Source organism: Macaca fascicularis, chromosome 11 (genome assembly GCF_037993035.2).
Source record: "Macaca fascicularis isolate 582-1 chromosome 11, T2T-MFA8v1.1".
Lineage (NCBI taxonomy): Eukaryota > Metazoa > Chordata > Mammalia > Primates > Cercopithecidae > Macaca > Macaca fascicularis.
In genome coordinates this window covers 135,964,890-135,983,958 of record NC_088385.1, presented here as the reverse complement: position 1 = coordinate 135,983,958, position 19,069 = coordinate 135,964,890, and the positions used below count along the sequence as shown (strand labels likewise).

Genomic DNA, 19,069 nt, shown 5'->3' with positions numbered 1-19,069 from the left:
AAACCCTGTCTCTACTAAAAATACAAAAATCAGCTGGGCGTCGTGGCAGGTGCCTGTAATCCCAACTACTCAGGAGGCTAAGGCAGGAGAATTGCTGGAAACCGGGGGTGGAGGTTGCAGTGAGCTGAGATCCCGCCATTGCACTCCAGTCTGGGCAAAAGAGTGAAACTCTGTCTCAAAAAAAAAGGGCATTCCATCTCAAAGAAAAAAAAAAAAACAAAGGCAACCAGCAGCCCTCGGGGCTGCTCTGTCTATGGAGTAGCTATTCTTTTATTTGTTTATTTTCTTAATAAACTTGCTTTTACTTTAAGGACTCTCCCTGAATTCTTTCTTGTGCAAGATCCAAGAACCCTCTCTCGGGTTCTGGATCAGGATCCCTTTCCGGTAACGGTTTTGTTTTATTTTTTAGAGTTTCGATCTGCCACCCAGGCTGGAGTTCAGTGGTGCAATGTCAGTTCACTGCAGGCTCGACCTCCTGGGCTCAAGCAATCCTCCTGCCTCAATCTCCTGAGTAGCTGGGACCACGGGCACGCACAACCACATCAGCTAATTTTTAAATTATTTTTTGTAGAGATGAGGGTTTCACCATGTTGCCCATGCTGGTCTTTAACTCCTGGGCTCAAACAATTCTCCCATCTCAGCCTCCCAAAGTGCTGGGATTACAGGTTTGAGCCACCGCACCCGCCCGCCCTAGGTTTTTTTTTTTTTTTTTAGAGTGCAGTGGCGTGATCCCGGATCAATTGGCTCACTGCAACCTCTGCCTCCCAGGTTCCAGCGATTCTCCTGCCTCAGCCTCCTAGTTTTGCTTCCTTAATAGCACCAATCTCTACGTGAAATCACCTCCTTCATTCCTCTCCCGTACTGGTATGCTGGATGCTGATCCATCCAACAGAGCCAGGAACACAAAGGGCTCCTCACTGCTAGACCCAAGCGGAGCATCACTGACCTATTTAATAGAAACCTGCACCATGAAACCTGAATATAAATTTTCCAGCAAACTTCAGAAAACAGATGTATCCTCTCTTGGTCATTTCTGCTTGTGAGCTTTAGGAGAAATCAGCTGAAAGGGACATGAAAGGGTTGGTGGAGTCTCAATTGCTCATTTTAATGATGAGGAGGCCGGGCACAGTGGCTCCTGCCTGTAAACCCAGCCCTGTGGGAGGCCGAGGCAGGCGGATAACCTGAGGTCAGGAGTTCGAGACCAACCTGGCCAACATGGTGAACCCCCGTCTCTACTAAAAACACAAAAATTAGCCGGGTGTGGTGGTTCGCACCTGTAACCCCAACCACTTGGGAGGCTGAGGCAGGAGAATCGCTTGAACCCGGCAGGCGGAGATTGCAGTGAGCCCAGATCGCGCCACTGCACTCTAGCCTGGGCGCCAGGAGACTCCATTTAAAAAAAATAAATTGATGAGGAAACAGGCCCACAGAGGGGAAGTAAATCGGAAAACCTATTTCATGAAGCAAGTCCATTCTTCTTCACACACACACACACACACACGGCTTCTGTTAAGCTGCAGGCTCTAATCCTGGCACTTCCCAGGCTTCGCCTCAAGGAATATGTTTATCCGGCTAATACAGGCGGAGCGCCCGCGGTGCAGGCGGGAGGCGGCGGGATTAACGCGGCAGCCCTTCCCTGAGCCCCCGCCGGGCTTGGGTTTCACCGACCAGAACACAGACCAACAAGTAAACAAATAAGACAAAGGCAGAAAAGGATGAGTGTGAAGGAGCTAACCAGCCTGGAAGTCGAGAATAAAGAGGGCGGAGGGGAGGTGGGGAAGGGATTTCGGGGGACAGGACTCCGGACGCCGGCACACAGCCGAGACCCGATCCGCGAGGGCAGGGCTGGCACCGCGGTCCCCGGCCTGGAAACGCGCCCCCGCCCAGAGCTCCGCAGACCGTGCTGCGCTTCCCGGCGAACCCTGCTGCGCATCCCTGCGGATCCTGCTCCCATCCTGCTTCTGCAGCGAGGCCTTCCCGGGCCCCTCCGCGGGCGGCCCCGGGCCTGTTCACCTGCTCAGTCCCCTGCGGAGAGCGCGAGGCCAACGCGCCGGCCGCACAAAGACCCGGGGACACGAGCGCCGGGCTGGAGGCACCGACCCCCGCGCGCCCGGCAGGCGGCACCGGCCCGTCCGTTTGTGCGCGCGGCTCGGGGCGGCCCCGGCCCGGCTGGAGGGGGCCTGGCTGAGCGCCCCGCGTCCCCGGGTCCCGCGTCCCCACCCCCAGACCCCGCCCCCAGCCCCCGACTTCGCCGGCCCCGGCGCCCTGCACCTACCGGACGCGCTGGGCCGTGACCGCGTTGCCGGTGTGCGGGCGCAGCACTGCCAGGAACAGGAGCCGCATGCCGCCGCCGCCGCCCGTGCCATCGACCAGCCCAGCCGCCGCCGACCAGGCCCCGGGGGCGGCGCAGACGCGGACGGCGGGGGAGCCGGGGCGGCTGGGTCTGTCCCGCCCGCCCCTCCCGGAGGCCGCGCCTGCCCCTCCCCGAGGCCGCGCCCGAGCTCGCAGGTTCCGGCGCCAGGCGGGGAGGAGGACGGGAACCAGGGGTCTCGGATGGCGCGAGCTCTGCGTGCGGGTTGGCGCGGGTGCGCCCCGTGGGGTCCATCACCAGGGTAGCCGCGGTCCGCTCCCACCTGGACCAGGATGAGCAGTGACCACAGTCCCTTCCGCGGGGACCAGTGCCAGCGATTACCACGGTCCCTCCCACGGGGACCAGGACCAGCGGTGACCACAGTCCCTTCCCACAGTGACCAGGACCAGGGGTGCCCTTGGCCCTTTCCCACAGGGAACAGGAGCAGGAGTGGTCACGGTCCGCTCCCATGGAAACCAGTGATGGCTTCCATGGGCTTCATGGGGAAATCAGTGAGCTTCACGGAGCACCGGGATGGCTGCAGGTCTGTACCCACCAGGACCAGCAGAGACCTCGGGTTCCCTCCCACAGGGTGCTGCAGAGGGGGGCTCTCAGCCTCATTTTCCACGACAACCTGAGTGGGGCCTTGGTCCCCAGGAAGCCCAGGATTCCTTTCTAGTCCCATTCCAGGGGACGTGGCATGATCAGTCCCAAATTCCTTCCCAGGCCAGACTACCCTAAAACTAACCAGAGGAGGGGAACATGGGGAATGTGTGAGGAGACAGTAAAAACACATTTCAGGGCCGCACCTGTGAGGTGAGGAAGATGATGGGGAGGGGAACTCAGGGTTCATCAGGGTACATGGGCTGCACCTGGTCTGGATCTCCAAACTAGGATACCTTGAGTGAGAGAAATAGGGAACTAAAGGAAGCCTCTGGCAAAATGCCATCTGTGGATTTAAACAAGCACCCCCCAAAACAGATGTTAAGTGTTTACAAAGATGCATTCGTATTTACAGATGTGGAACATTCTAGTGGGTGCCCAATATTTTCATTTACCTTCAAACTTGATTTTCTCTCACCCCCCAAATATCTTCCAGCCTCAGAAAGGGAAAGTGGGAATGAAGAAAGCCATGACATGTGACAACCACCATCAGTGGCAGGTCTCCAGCCTCATTACGCAGCATGGTGACCCCCAGGCTTATCAAGACATAAATGTCCATCCTGGAGGGCGCACTGGGCTCCGCGGGCCTTCTCCCAGTTAGATCCACCACTCTGTCTCTCAGTGTGGCATGGAGTAGGGGAGAGTTTTATATCATTGTAGAACAATCAAAATCCTGTCCTCCTCTCACTCTCAATAGAACACCCAGGATTTTGTTCTTCTTCCTGGTATTTCAGCTTCCCAGGCACTGGGCAGGCAGGCCACATCCTTTTTTTAAGGACAAAAGCAATCTGAAAATATTATCATTCTGCTAAACAATACTTTCCAACAGAATTACACGAGGAAACAGGAAAGGGGACAAGTTGCACAGAGCTGCCACAACCCCCTTCTGACAAAATTTTAGAAAGAGAGTTTTGACACCGGGCGCGGCAGCTCATGCCTATAATTCCAGCACTTTGGGAGGCCGAGGTGGGTGGATCACTTGAGGCCAGGAGTTCAAGACCAGTCTGGCCAACATGGCAAAACCCCGTCTCTACCAAAAATAGAAAAATAGATGGGCGCGGTGGTACACGCCAGTAGTCCTAGGTACTTGGGAGGCTGAGGCATGAGAATCATTTGAACCCAGGAGGCGGAGGTTGAAGTGAGCTGTGATCACACCACTGCACTCCAGCCTGGGCAATAAAGCAAGACTCAGTGTTAAATAAATAAGTTTTGAGTGGACTCCTGCTATATTTGCTACACACCATGAAGAGGCAATAAAACGCAGTGTCTTGTGTGCAGAAGTAGAGGGGTGGCATCTGCCCATGATCTTCCCCATTTGACCTTGCCCATGGGATATTAAAAGCTAAATGTGAATAGATACATTTCTGATTTTACAAAGGCGACTTCAGCATGAGCCCAGAAAGGAACCTCCCTAAGCAGAGTTCAACTGGCAGCCCTGTGGGCTAAATATCACCCTTAGATGTATTGTATTTAGGCTACACCATGTTTTTAATGAAAGCTGAGCTATTATGTTTTGTTTGTTTTGAGACAGTCTCACTCTGTCATCCAGGCTGGGGTGCTGTGGTGTGATTATGGATCACTGCAGCTTCCACCTCCTGGGCTCAGGTGGTCCTCCCACTCAGCCTCAACAGTAGCTGGGACTATAGATGTGCGCCATGATGCTGGGCTAATTTTTTGTATTTTTTGTAGAAGTGGGGTCTCACTATGTTGCCCAGGCTGGTCTAAAGCTCCTGGGCTCAAGCAGTCAACTCACCTCAGCCTCCCGGAGTGATGGGATTACAGGCGTGAGCCACTATACCTGGCCCAGCCACCATTTTTAAATTGGGAGCTTTCATATAGAAGGTGGAATATCTGGTATCTGTTGAAAAATGAGAGATCTGATTAAATGAAGCTACCATCCTGTGGCTGAATGAAGCTGGGAAGCAGCTGCCTACTTTAGATGAAATCCGAATGCACCATTTCACACTGTGGTTGAAGGCTCACTTCTATTCCTTGATAACCTCGATCTGTATTTTTAGAAAACATTGACGTTTATTTTTATGTAAATTAAGTTCAGAAGTAGGTGGCCCAAGCCTAATATCGTGGCTGTACTATCACCAGGAACCTAGACTTTCCTCTGTCTACTCCATCATGCTAGTGTTTGGCTTCTAGTCTCAAGATCACCTTATCAAGGAATTGATAAGGAGTAGCACTGCTGTAGCTCCACCCATCACATCAACATTCCAGGCGGCAGGAAGGAAGGAAAGGCAAAAGTGTGCACTCCAATGATGTATTTCATTTTAAAGCGTCTTCCTAAAAATGCAAACAGCCCTATGCCTTTATCGTATTGGCCACGTGACCACTTCTTGCATCCAAGGAGGCTGAGACATGCAGTCTATTAACTGGGTACACTGCCACCTAAATACAACCGTGGTTACTAAAGAAAAGTGGCAGAATGGGTTTGCAGTAAGTCACCTCTGCCATAGCAATATAAATTAATAGATTAAAAGAGAAAATGGCAGAGGCATTTGAACCAGAGCAACTCCCTCTCGAATAGCGGCTGGGTAAAATGAGGCTGAGACCGGGTGGGCTGCAATCCCAGGAGGTTAAGGCATTCTAAGTGACAGGATGAGATAGGAGGTCGGTACAAGATAGAGGTCACAAAGACCTTGCTGATAAAACAGTTTGCAGTAAAGAAGTCAGCCAAAACCCACCAAAACCAAGGCGGCAATGAAAGTGACCTCTGGTTGTCCTCACTGCTACACTCCCACTAACGCCATGACAGTTTACGAATGCCATGGCAACGTCAAAACAGGGGAGGCATGAATAATCCACTCCTTTAGCATATCATCAAGAAATCACCATAAAAATGGGCAACCAGCAGCCCTCGGGCTGCTCTGTCTATAGACTAGCCATTCTTTATTCCTTTACTTTCTTAATAAACTTGCTCTCACTTTACTCTATGGACTCGCCCTGAATTCTTTCTTGTGTGAGATCCAAGAACTTTCTCTTGGGGTCTGGAATAGGACCCCTTTCCAGTAACAGAAACACATATGACCCTCTCGGTGGGTGGAATAAGAACATTCAGTAGAATTCAACACTCTTTCTTGATGATACAAAAGAAGTAATAAAAGTAAGAAGAAAGAAAGGAACCAGGGAAGGAAGGAGGGATGGGGAGGGAGGGAGGCAGGGAAGGAGGAAAGAAGGAAGCAAGGAATGAATTCAGTAATAGAAGAAACATGAAGAACTTTAAAAAACTCTGTTTTTTAAATTCTTGCAGGTAAAAATGGCCTGACTCTGTGATTATCTCTTTTCTAGTCTCTCTACAGCTTATGAGTGGTTGAGCCAGATGCAGAACTGCTCTCCAGAGGACTTTTGGAAATTTGGGGGTGGAGAAGGAAATTTGTTGTCAGAATGATTAAGGAATGTCATCAATATTTCACAACTAGGCCCAGAAGTTTTAACACCTTGCAACACATAGGACATCCCTGCCTAAAGAAAAAATGCTCTTCCCCAAATGCCAGTAGATACCTGTATTAGGGTTCTCCAAGGAAGCAGAACTAATGAGAGATTTCTATTTGTAAATGGAGATTTATTATGAGGCATCAGCTCATGCAATCATGAAGGCTGAGAAGTACCATGATCTGCTGTCTGCCATATGGAGACCCAGGAAAGCTGGTGGTGTAATTCAGTTCCAGTCTGAAGGCCTGAGCAATGGTGTAAATCCCAGTTTGCAGGGGGGGAATGGTGGGAGTGGAGGCTGAGAAGATGACATGAAATGTGCCAGCTCAAGCAGTGAGGCAGTGGGGAAAACGGAGGGGCATGGGGGTGCGGCGCAAATTCCTCTCTCCTCCTCCTTTTTTTCTTGAGACAGGGTCTTACTCTGTCACCCAGGCTGGAGTGCAGTGGTGGGATCTCAGCTCACTGCAAACTCCGCCTCCTGGGTTCAAGCAATTCTCCTGCCTCAGCCTCCTGAGTAGCTGGGATAACAGGCAAATGCCACTACACCTGGATAATTTTCGCATTTTTAGTAGAGATGGGGCTTTGCCATTTTGGCCGGGGTAGTCTCGAACTCCTGACCTCAAGTGATCCGCATGCCCGCCTCGCCTCCCATGTGCTGGGATTACAGGCGTGAGCCACCGCGCCCGACCTTTTTTGCTCTACTTAGGCCTTCAACAGATTGGATGAAGCTGGCCCACACTGGGGAGGGCACTTGCTCAGCTGAATTCAACAGATTGGATGAAGCCGGCCCACACTGGGGAGGGCACTTGCTCAGCTGAGTTCACAGATCCAAATCTCATCTGGAAACACCCGCCCAGGTCCACCTTGAAACTATGTCCAATGTGGGCACCCGATATGGGCTTGGATCTGTGTCCTCGCCCAAATCTCATGTGGAATTGTAGTCCCCAGTGTTGGAGGTGGGGCCTGCTGGGAAGTGGCTGGATCATGGGGGTGGATTTCTCATGAATGGCTTAGTGCCCTCCCCTTGGTTCTGTCTTCAGGAGAGTGAGTGAGTTCCCACCAGCTCGGGTAGTTTACAGCGTGCAGCACCTCTCTGCGCTCTCTTGCTCCTGCTCCGGCCATGTGAGACGCCTCACTCCCCGTCTGCCTTCTGCCACGATTAGAAGCTTCCTGAGGCCTCCCCAGGAGCAGAAGCCATGGTACTTCCTATACAGCCTGCAGAACCGCAAGCCAATTCAACCTCTTTTCTTTAACACTACCCAGTCTCGTGTATTTCTTTTTCTCTTTTTTTTTCTTTTTTGAGACAGGGTCTCACTCCGATGCCCAGGCTGGAATGCGGTTGTGTGATCTCAGCTCACTGCAACCTCCACCTCTTGGGTTCAAGCGATTCTCCTGCCTCAGCCTCCTGAGTAGTTGGAATTACAGGCATGTACCACCAGCTAATTTTTGTATTTTTAGTAGAGATCAGATTTCACTGTGTTGGCCAGGCTGGTCTCGAACTCCTGACCTCAGGTGATCTGCCCGCCTCAGCCTCCCCAAAGTGCTGAGATTACAGACGTGAGCCACGGCACACAGCTTTCAGGTATTTCTGTTTGTTGTTGTTGTTTTTGAGATGAGGTCTCATTTTGTCATCGCATAGTCTGAAATGCAGCGGTGTGATCTCGGATCACTGCAGCCTCCGCCTCCCAGGTACAAGTGATTCTCCTGCCTCAGCCTCCCAAGTAACTGGGATTACAGGCATGCGTCCAGTTAATTTTAGTATTTCTAGTAGAGACGGGGTTTTACCATGTTGGCCAGGCTGGTCTCAAACTCCTGACCCCAGGTGATCTACCCGCCTCAGTCTCCCAAAGTGCTGGGAAGACAGGTGTGAGCCACCATGCCTGGCCTTGGGTATTTCTCTATACCAGTGTGAGAATGGTCTAATACAGCACCACATGCTCCCAGTCAAGCTGACACATAAAATTCACCACAATAGGTGATGGTTAACTCCTCATGATTGAGGAACAAACACGGTGAACACTTTTTTGTTTTCTTTTTTTTTTTTGAGACAGAGTCTTGCTCTGTCGCCCAGGCTAGAGTGCAGTGGTGCTATCTCGGCTCACTGCAACCTCTGCCTCCCGGGTTCACGCCATTCTCCTGCCTCAGTCTCCTGAGTAGCTGGCGCCTGCCACCACGCCTGGCTAATTTTTTGTATTTTTAGTAGAGACGGGGTTTCACTGTGTTAGCCAGGATGGTCTCGATCTCCTGACCTCATGATCCGCCTGCCTCGACCTCCCAAAGTGCTGGGATTACAGGCGTGAGCCACCGCGCCCGGCCACTATTTTGTTTTCTAAAATGGAAGTAGTTCTCTACTGCTGGGCATGGCCTCCTCCTCCAGACTGGACTTTCCCTCACTCAAGCCTTCCTGGGGCTGCATAACAAAGAACCACAAACTCCTCCGTGGCCTAAGCCTTTCCTCTGGAAGCTCTGGAGGACAGATGTCTGGGATCATGCTGTCAGCAGAGGGGCCCTTCCCTCTGGAGCCTCTAGTGGGGAACCTGTTAGTTGCATCTTTCAGCTTCTAGTGGCTGGTGTTTCTTTTTTCTTTTATTCCTTTTTTTTAAAAATGTAATTAGAGACAGAGTCTCCCTACGTAGCCCAGGCTGGTCTCAAACTCCTGGCCTCAAGCAATCCTCCTGCTTTGGCCTTACAAAGTGCTGCGGTTACAGGCATGAGTCATGGGGCCCAGCCTGTTGATGTTTCCTGACTTGTGGCCCCATCACTGCAGTCTCTGCCTTCGGGGTCACATGGCCTCCTCCTCTGCTGGAGCATCCCCTCCTATTTGTCTTTTTTTTTTTTTTTTTTTTTTTTTTTGAGATGGAGCCTCACTCTGTCACCCAGGCTGGAATGCTGTGGTGGGATCTCGGCTCACTGCAACCTCCACCTCCAGGGTTCAAGCAATTCTCATGCCTCAGCCCCCCAAGTAGCTGGGACTATTAGTGTGCGCCACCACACCTGGCTAATTTTTGTATTTTTAGTAGAGATGAGGTTTCACCATGTTGGCCAGGCTGGTCTCAAACTCCTAACCTTAGGTGATCTGCTTGCCTCAGCCTCTCAAAGTGCTGGGATTACAGGCACGAGCCACCATGCCCGGCCTCCTGTAAGTTTATTATGAAGGCACTTATCATTTGATTTAGGGCACGCTGGACAATCCAGGATGATTTCCTCATCTTAGATCCTTATTTTAGTTACAACAACAATTATTTTTTCTCATAATGTCACTGCTGCGGTTTGAATGATGGTGTGCTCTCTTAAAACTGATGCTGAAACTGAATCCTCAATGCAACAGCATTAAGAGGTGGGGCCTTTAGGAGGTGGTTAGGCTGGAAGGGCTCTGCCCCCATGGACATGATTAGTGTCTTATCAAACGTCTTCAGGGTGAGTCCATCCCTTCCACCTCCTCCGCTGTGGAGGACCCAGCGTTCATCCCTCTGGAAGATGCTGCAATGAGGCACCATTGTGGAAGCAGAGAGCAGCCTCACCTGCCCCCACATCTGCTGGTGCCTTGATCTTGACCTTCCCAGCCTATAGAACTGTGAGAAATAAATTCCCATTGTCAGAAAATCACCCAGTCTATGGTATTTTGTTATAGCAGCACACGGGGACTGAGCACATCCGATTTACAGGTTCTGGGGATTACGACACGGACGTTTCTTTCGTGGGGCCACCCTTCGGACCACCACAAAATCCCTCTTCAAAGATGACTGCATTTGTTGTTGTTGTTGTTGTTGTTTGGTTGGTTGGTTGTGTGTGTTTGTTTGCTTTTTGAGATGAAGTCTCGCTCGGTCACCCAGGCTGGAGTACAGTGGTACAATCTTGGCTCACTGCAACTTGCACCTCCTAGGTTCAAGCAATTCTTCTGCCTCAGCCTCCCAAGTAGCTGGGACTACAGGCACGCACCACCATGCCCAGCTAGTTTTTGTATTTTTAGTAGAGATGAGATTTCGCTATATTGGCCAGGTTGGTCTTGAACTCCTGGCCTCAAGTGATCTGCCTGCCTCCTTGGCCTCCCAAAGTGCTGGGATTATATGGGTGAACCACCGTGCCTGGGCAGATGACTGCATTGATGAAGGCCCCCCAATCGCTTCATCTGGGACTATTCTCCATCTTCCCTAACCCTGAGGCTCTTTGGCCCTGTCTCCTGTCCTGATCCCATTGTGCATTATAACCATGGAGCAGTCAGCCCTTCCCCTCAACTGGATAGTGACCTCCTGGACAGCCAAGTCATTTGCACCTATAACCTCTGCTTGCCTGGGACAGTGACATGCCTGGGTAAAGGCAGTCAATCAATGTTTGTTGAGTTTCATCAAATCTTTAAATGTGCACTGTTACAAGATTTTATTCCTATAAGAATGTATTTCTGACTCTTTTGAGATGTTGTCTCGCTTTCTCACGCAGGCTGGAGTGCAATGGCTCGATCTCGGCTCTCTGCAACCTCCCCCTCCTGGGTTCAAGCAATTCTTCTGCCTCAGCCTCCCAAGTAGCTGGGATCACAGGCACATGCCACCATGCACAGCTAATTTTTTGTATTTTTAGTAGAGATGGGGTTTTACCATGTTGGCCAGGCTGGTCTCGAAGTCCTGTCCTCAAGTGATCCACCTGCCTCAGCCTCTCAAAGTGCTGGGATTACAGGTGTGAGTCACTGTGCCTGGCCCATTTCTGATGTTTTAATGGGAGTCAGTGTTACAAGGGGATTTGCTGAGCTGAAATTCACATATATCTGGTTGTTCTGGAATACACTTGTTTCACAAGGTAAGATATTCTGACATCTCTTTTGGGACCCATTACTTTACACACTCATGGCTTCAGTTTACCCATTTGTAAAACGAGAAAAAACTATAAACAATATCATAGTTAATTAGTTCTTTTGATGGAGTCTTTTATGATTCTCTCAAGTAGGTAACATAAAAGGGTACAAAGGCAATGTGTTATTATGGGATAATGTAGAAATAATTACCGAGGAGGAGAGCAGTATTACAGAAAAAGTTGTAGACATCTCTCATAAGATTTCTCCAGATGTTTCTAACATCAAGGTCTTACAATACATGTAAAGCAAAATCTGTTTTTTTCTTTGATCATAGTGTTTGCTCAGACTATTTTTCTAGTTCCTAGCACCAGGGAAAACAAAACTTTATTATCTACCCTGTAATAAAAATGATAGCATTTTCAAGAGAAAGCATGGTGGGCATACTGACTTCAGAAGTGGCTCTGTCTGTGAGAAAAATCAACACAACTTCTCTCCTTTTTGCTTTAGTGCATTAATGAGAAAGGCACTCTGCTTCTCTGTTTCTATCAGAATTTTTAGTCTTTGACCATCATTTCTCCCCCATGGTACAGCAAGCTACGAATGCTCTGTGTGTGTGTGTGTGTGTGTGTGTGTGTGTGTGTTGTGTTTGTGTGTGTGTGTGTGTTGTGTGTGTGTGTTGTGTGTGTTTGTGTGTGTGTGTGTGTTGTGTGTGTGTGTTTGTGTGTGTGTGTTTGTGTGTGTGTGTGTGTGTTGTGTGTGTTTGTGTGTGTGTGTGAGAGAGAGATACGGAGAGACACAGAGAGACAGAGAGACAGGGACAAGAGACAGAGAGGGGTAAGAAGAGAGAGGGGGAGAGAGAGAGACAGGAGACAGACAAGGACAGAGAGGGGGAAAAGAGAGAGGAGGCGGTGAGAAATGGAGAAAGAGATAGAGAGAGACAGAGAGGACGAAGAAGAGAGGGAGGAAAGAGAAATCCGCATTTGAATAAAGCAGGTGCATGTGGAATTGTGGTTTCTTTGCCCTAGTTATGTTTCCTTTTCCTGACTTTTATTAACAGCCCTTGACAAGCTGCAAAAAAAAAAAAAAAAAGAAAAGAAAAGAAAAAAGAAAAAAATCTGTTATTCTGGAAGTATCTAGTTCCTGTGAAGGTTGTTTAATGAACATGACAATGTCAACCAACCAGAAACAAGTGATTTCTTCCATTTGAGCTTTTGGCAAGAAATCGGGGTTTCAATTTCCACTGCTGTTCTGATGACAGTGCAGACCCAATTCTTAACTTTTCAGCACAAAGCCGCTCATCCCGAAGATGGTCGTCCCTGCAAAGGAGACAGTGAGCTCAACAGTGCAAGGCACAGTCGTAAGGATCAGAGGTTTACTCAAGGGATGATGGGCTCCATTTGAACAGCTTCCAATAGCAACCTGTTGTGGACAGAGACCTGTATTTATTGTTTTAACATTTTAACTTATTTTTTATTAAATAATAAGATATGTTTAAGAAATTCAAATAAGCACAAAACAATTATAAAAATCACACGGTTGGGTGTAGTGGCTCAAGTGTGTAATCCCAGCAATTTGGGAGGCTGAGGTGGGCAGATCACCTGAGGTTAGGAGTTTGAGACCAGCCTGAACAACATGAGAAAACCCTGTCTCTGCTAAAAGTACAAAATTACCTTGATGTGGTGGTGCATGCCTGTAATCCCAGCTACTCAGGAAGCTGAGGCCAGAGAATCGCTTGAACCCAGGAGGCAGAGGTTGCAGCAAGCTGAGGTAATGCCATTGCACTCCAGCCTGGGCAACAAGAGCAAAACTCTATCAAAACAAAAAAACAAAAAAACAAAAAACAAAAAAACAAAAAAACCCACCAAATTTTGTTTCCTGGAGATAACTACTATTAATATTTTGGCATCAAGTTTTTCCTGACTTGACATACAATCATCGTAATAGTCCACTTTACTGAGTGTGCACCAGGAGCCTAACATTTTTCTAAGCACTGTTCAGTGTCCTTCAACGAATCTTCCCAAATCCTAAACTTCAGGGACGGTTCTCATCATTTTACAGATGAAGAGCTGGAGACACAGGAAGGTGCCATGCCTCCCAGAGGTAATACAAGCAGTGGAAACGCACTGCTACAGTGCTTCTTCAGCTCTGCTGTATGGTCACAGTAGGTAATACAGGCAGTGGAAACGCTACAGTGTTTCTTCGGCTCTGCTGTAGGGACACAGTAGGTGATACAGGCAGTGGAAACGCTACAGTGTTTCTTCGGCTCTGCTGTAGGGACACAGTAGGTAATACAGGCAGTGGAAACGCTACAGTGTTTCTTCAGCTCTGCTCTGTGGACACAGTAGGTAATACAGGCAGTGGAAAAGCTAGTGTTTCTTCAGCTCTGCTGTATGGACACAGTAGGTAATACAGGCAGTGGAAATGCTACGGTGTTTCTTCGGCTCTGCTGTATGGTCACAGTAGGTGATACAGGCAGTGGAAACGCTACAGTGTTTCTTCGGCTCTGCTGTAGGGACACAGTAGGTGATACAGGCAGTGGAAATGCTACAGTGTTTCTTCAGCTCTGCTCTGTGGACACAGTAGGTAATACAGGCAGTGGAAAAGCTAGTGTTTCTTCAGCTCTGCTGTATGGTCACAGTAGGTAATACAGGCAGTGGAAATGCTACGGTGTTTCTTCGGCTCTGCTGTATGGACACAGTAGGTAATACAGGCAGTTGAAACACTACAGTGTTTCTTCAGCTCTGCTGTATGGACACAGTATTCTTGTTGGTTCTTGTTTTGTTTGTGTTTGTCATTTTTGCTACAAGAAATAGAAACACTCTACATTTTTGGTATTCTGCTCTTTATTACTTAATAATTGTGGTAGGCAAAATTCTAACAGGGCCCGCTAGAGTTCCCAACAATGGTGCATATACACACCTCCTCCCGATTCCATCACACATCAATCCAGGGGCTGGCACGGAGAGAATTTGCAGATGAGACTTGAATCCCCAAATTAGTTGATCTTAAAATAGGAAGATTATTGCAGGATAAGCCTCACTTAATAATTGTCTCCTTGAAAGGACTGAGCATTTCCTCAGGTCAGAAAGATTCAAAGGATGAGAGGGACTTGATGTCAGGGAGATCCTCTACTGCTCCTCCGAAGGTGAAGAGGACAGCATGATGACGGAGGCAGGCCGGCTCCAGGAACTGAGAGCAGCCCCCAGCTGTCAGGCAGCAAGGAAACGGCCCTTCAACCCATCTCCTCGAGGAACTACCTTCTGCCACAACCACATGAAAGAGAGCCCTGACCTCCCGATGAGATCTCAGCCTGGCCAGCACTTTAATTTCAGCTTTGTGAGACCCTGGACAGAGAGGCCAGCCACGCCAATGCCTAGACTTCCAGCCTCCTGAAGCCTGTGAACTCATCAATGGGCGTTGTTTTAAGCGGCTAAAGTAGTGGTTATTTGTTACACAACAATAGAAAACTAATACAATAATAAGTCATGAATACTTTTCCAACTCATAATCCTACATCTGCGGTATCATTTGAATAACGACATAGCATTCCAATATATGTATGCACTAGAATTGATTTGATCTCTGCCTTGTTGTTGTACGTCTTTGCCATTTCCAATCATTTTGTGATTTTATGCAACATCGTAATGAACATTTTATTGGTAACTCTGGGCACACATTCTTTAATTTCTAGAAGTGGAATTGCACATTCAAAGTGTAAGCCAATACGTTTTTGATACAAGTGACGAATTGCCTTCCAGAAAAGCTGCACCAATTTACTTTCCATTGGTCATTTATGAGCATACTTATTTCCCAGAACATTGCCAACACGGGCTATTTTTCAGGTCAAGTGACAAACCATGTCTCCTCTTTTTGCATTTTAAAATTATTGGTGTAATTTGTCTTTTTTTTTTCCATGAAAGGCATTTGTATTGTTTTCTGTGAGTGTGTATGCTCATATTGGTTCACACTTCTTTAATTTTTAAATTTTTTCTTTTTAATTTGTATGGGTACATAGTAGGTGTACATATTTAAGAGGCACATGAGAGATTCTGACACAGGCAAGCAATGTGTAATTGCATCAGGGTAAATGGGGTCTCCATCACCTTAGGCATTTATCATTTCATTTTGTTATTAACAATCCAATTATACTTTTAATTATTTTAAAATATACAATAAATTGTTGTTTATTACTGTGCTATCAAATACTAGATGTGTTCGTGAGTTATTTTCTTTTTTTTTTTTTTTTTTTTTTTTTGAGATGAGTCTCATTCTGTCACCCAGACTGGAGTACAGTGGCTCGATCTCGGCTCACTGCAACTTCAGCCTCCCGGGTTTAATTCTCCTGCCACAGCCTCCTGAGTAGCCGGGATTACAGGCACGTGCCACCACACCCAGCTAATTTTTGTATTTTTAGTAGAGACGGGGTTTTACCATGTTGGTCAGGCTGGTCTGAAACTCCTGACCTCAGATGGCCTGCCTGCCTCGGCCTCCCACAGTGCTGGGATTACAGGTGCAAGCCATCGCACCCAGCCAGATCCCTTTATTATCATACACTGAGATCTTTCTTTTTTGCTTTATTTTTTAATTTTTTAATTATTATTTTTCTTTTGAGATGGAGTCTTGCTCTGATGCCCAGACTGGAGTACAGTTGCACAATCTTGGCTCACTGCAACCTCTGTCTCCCAGGCTCAAGCAATTCTCCTGCCTCAGCCTCCTAAGTAGCTGGGACTACAGGTGCCTGCCACCCTACTGTGCTATCAAACACTAGATCGTATTCATTTTATCTAACTATATTTTTGTACCCATTAACCATCTCCATTCCTTCCTTTCCCCCTACTACCCTTCCCAGTCTTTGGTAACCATCTTTCTATTGTCTATCTCCATGAGTTCAATTGTTTTAATTTTTAGCTCCCACTAATGAGTGAGAACATGCACAATTTATCTTTCTGTGCCTATCTTATTTCACTTAATATGATGTCCTCCAGTTCTATCCATGTTGTTGCAAATGACAAGATAGCATTCTTTTTATGGCTGAATAGTATTCCAGTGTGTATATGTACCACACTGTCTTTGTACACTCACTTGTTGATGGACAGTTAGGTTGATTCCAAATCTTGGCTATTGGGAGCAACGCTGCAATAGATAAGGGAGTGTAAATATCTCTTCGATATACTGATTGTCTTTAATTTGGCTATATATCTAGCAGTGGGATTGCTGGATTATATGATAGCTCTATTTTTAGTTTTTGGGGGAATCTCTAAACTATTCTCCACAGTGGCTGTACTAATCTACATTCCCACCAATGATGTACAAGGGTTTCTTTTCCTCCACATCCTCACCAGCATTTGTTGCTGCTTGTCTTTTGGATAAAAGACATTTTTTTTTTCAAGAAGGAGTCTCACTCTGTCACCCAGGCTGGATTGCAGTGGTGTGACCTCAGCTTATTGCAACCTCCACCTCCCAGGTTCAAGCGATTCTCCTGCCTCAACCTCCTGAGTAGCTGGGACTACGGGTGCACATCACCACGCCCAGCTAATTTTTCTTTTTTTCTTTTTTTTTTTTTTTAGTAGAGATGAGTTTCACCATATTGGCCAGGCTGGTCTCGAACTCCTGATCTTGTGATCTACCCACCTCGGCCTCCCAAAGTGCTGGGATTACAGGCGTGAGCCACTGCGCTGGCCAATATAAAAGCCATTTTAACTAGTGTGAGATGACATCTCATTGTAGTTTTGTTTTGTTTGATAGAGTCTCACTCTGTCACCCAGACTGGAGTGCAGTGGCACAATCTCAGCTCACTACAACCTCTGTCTCCCAGGTTCAATCGATCCTCCCACCTCAGCCACCCGAGTAGCTAAAATTGCAGGCGCGTGCCACCGCAGCCAGCTAATTTTTGTATTTTTAGTAGAGACGGGGTTTCACTATATTGGCTAGGCTGGTCTCGAACTCCTGACCTCAAGTGATCTGGCTGCCTCAGTCTCCCAAAGTGCCAGGATTACAGGCATAAGCTACCACACCTGGCCTCATTGTAGTTTTGATTTGCAGTTTTCTGAGGATCAATGATGTTGAGCACCTTTTCATATAGCTGTTTGCCATTTGTGTGCCTCCTCTTGAGAAATGTCTATTCAGATCTTTTGCCCATTTTAAAAATGAGATGATTAGAATTTTTCCTATTGAGTCATTTGCGCTGTTTATATATTCTGGTTAGTAATCTCTTGTCAGATGGGTGGCTTGTAAATATTTTCTCCCATTCTGTCGGTTGTCTCTTCACTTTGATGATTGTTTCCTTTTCTGTGAAGAAGCTTTTTAATTTGATGTGATCCCATGTGTCTATTTTTGCTTTGGTTGCCTTTGCCTGTGGTGGAATTTTACTCAAGAAATTGTTGCCCTGACCAATGTCCTGGAGGGTTTCCCCCACTTTTGGTATTTGTTTTGTTTTGTTTTGAGACAGAGTCTCACTCTGTCCCCTAGGCTGGAGTGCATTGGTGTGACTTTGGCTCACTGCAGTCTCTGCCTCCAGGGTTCAAGAGATTCTCCTGCCTAAGCCTCCAGAGTAGCTGGGATTACAGGCACCCGCCACCACAGCCGACTAATTTTTGTATTATTAGTAGAGATGGGGTTTCACCACATTGGCCAGGTCTCGAACTTCTGACCTCAAGTGATTTGCCCACCTCAGCCTCCCAAAGTGCTGGGATTATAGGCATGAGCCACTGCGCCTGGCCTCCCCTGTCTTGTGTTGTCTTTTCTTTTTTCTTTTGAGATGGGAGTTTTGTTCTTGTTGCCCAGGCTGGAGTGCAATGGTGTGATCTCGGCTCACCGCAACCTCCGCCTCCCAGGTTCAAGCAATTCTCTTGCCTCAGCTTCCCGAGCAGCTGGCATTACCCGCATGTGCCACCATACCCGGCGAATTTTGTATTCTTAGTAGAGACAGGATTTCTCCATGTTGGTCAGGCTGGTTTTGAACTCCCGACCTTACGTGATGTGCCCGCCTCAGCCTCCCAAACTGCTAGGATTATAGGCGTGAGCCACCATGCCTGGCCCTCCCCAATGTTTTCTTGTCATAGCTTCAGAGTTTTAGGTCTTAGATTTAAGTCTTTTATCCATTTTGATTTGATTTTTGTACAGAGCTGGTTGGGACTTTTTCTATTGCAATTGACAGAATGTCACATTTGCTTAACCAAAAAGAGAATTTATGGTCTCACAATTTAAATGTCTAATTTTGAAGGAAAAACTACTTTTAGCTATGATCAGAACCAAGATCTATAAACAGACCTTTTTTTTTTTTTTTTTTGTCTTTTGCTCTGTTGTCCAGGTTGGAGTGCATTGGCGCCATTTTGGCTCACGGCAACGTTCACCTCCCAAGTTCAAGCAATTCTTCTGCTTCAGCCTCCCAAGTGGTTGAGAATACAGGCAGACACTACAATTAGCCTGGCTAATTTTTGTATTTTAGTAGAGACGGGGTTTCACCATGTTGGCTAGGTTGATCTTGAACTCCTGACTTCAGGTGATCCACCTGCCTTAGCCTCCAAAATGCTGGGATTTAAACTGTCTTTTGAAAACAAGTGTTTCTCTCATCTCTATCTCCTTCTGGGATGCTTAGTTCTCTGGTTTCACAAGATGGCCTCTGGCAACTCCAAGCTTATATCTCCATAATCTCAAACCCAACAGAAAAGAGAACCACTTCTTCCTGCTCATTCCAGAATAAATTCTTGGATTAGCTTTGACCAGCTAGGATCACATGTCCATCTCTGAACCAATTACTTTATTTTTGTTTATTTATTTTTTGAGACAGAATTTCACTCTGTTGCCCAGGCTGGAGGGCAGTGGCATGA

General features: G+C 47.5%; 1 protein-coding gene across 37 annotated transcripts in view; it reads right to left on the bottom strand.

Moving 5' to 3' along the window:
• GLT1D1 (glycosyltransferase 1 domain containing 1) overlaps positions 1 to 19,069 on the bottom strand; it is a 150,821-nt gene that overhangs the window by 121,885 nt on the left and 9,867 nt on the right. For 24 of the 37 annotated variants that reach the window (XR_012420829.1, XR_012420830.1, XR_012420831.1 and 21 more), the window contains exon 1: positions 2,276 to 2,475. The exons of 8 other annotated variants lie outside the window; for them this stretch is intronic. Coding sequence is in view for 18 of the 29 variants with exons in the window: in XM_045366341.2 (XP_045222276.2) it covers positions 2,276 to 2,366 (91 nt within the window). In the remaining 11 variants the exon portion in view is untranslated. Of the gene's footprint in view, positions 1 to 1,899; positions 2,476 to 19,069 lie in introns of those variants that run through there. 5 more of the 37 variants (XM_065525047.2, XM_074008404.1, XM_065525040.1 and 2 more) reach the window with 4 other exon arrangements.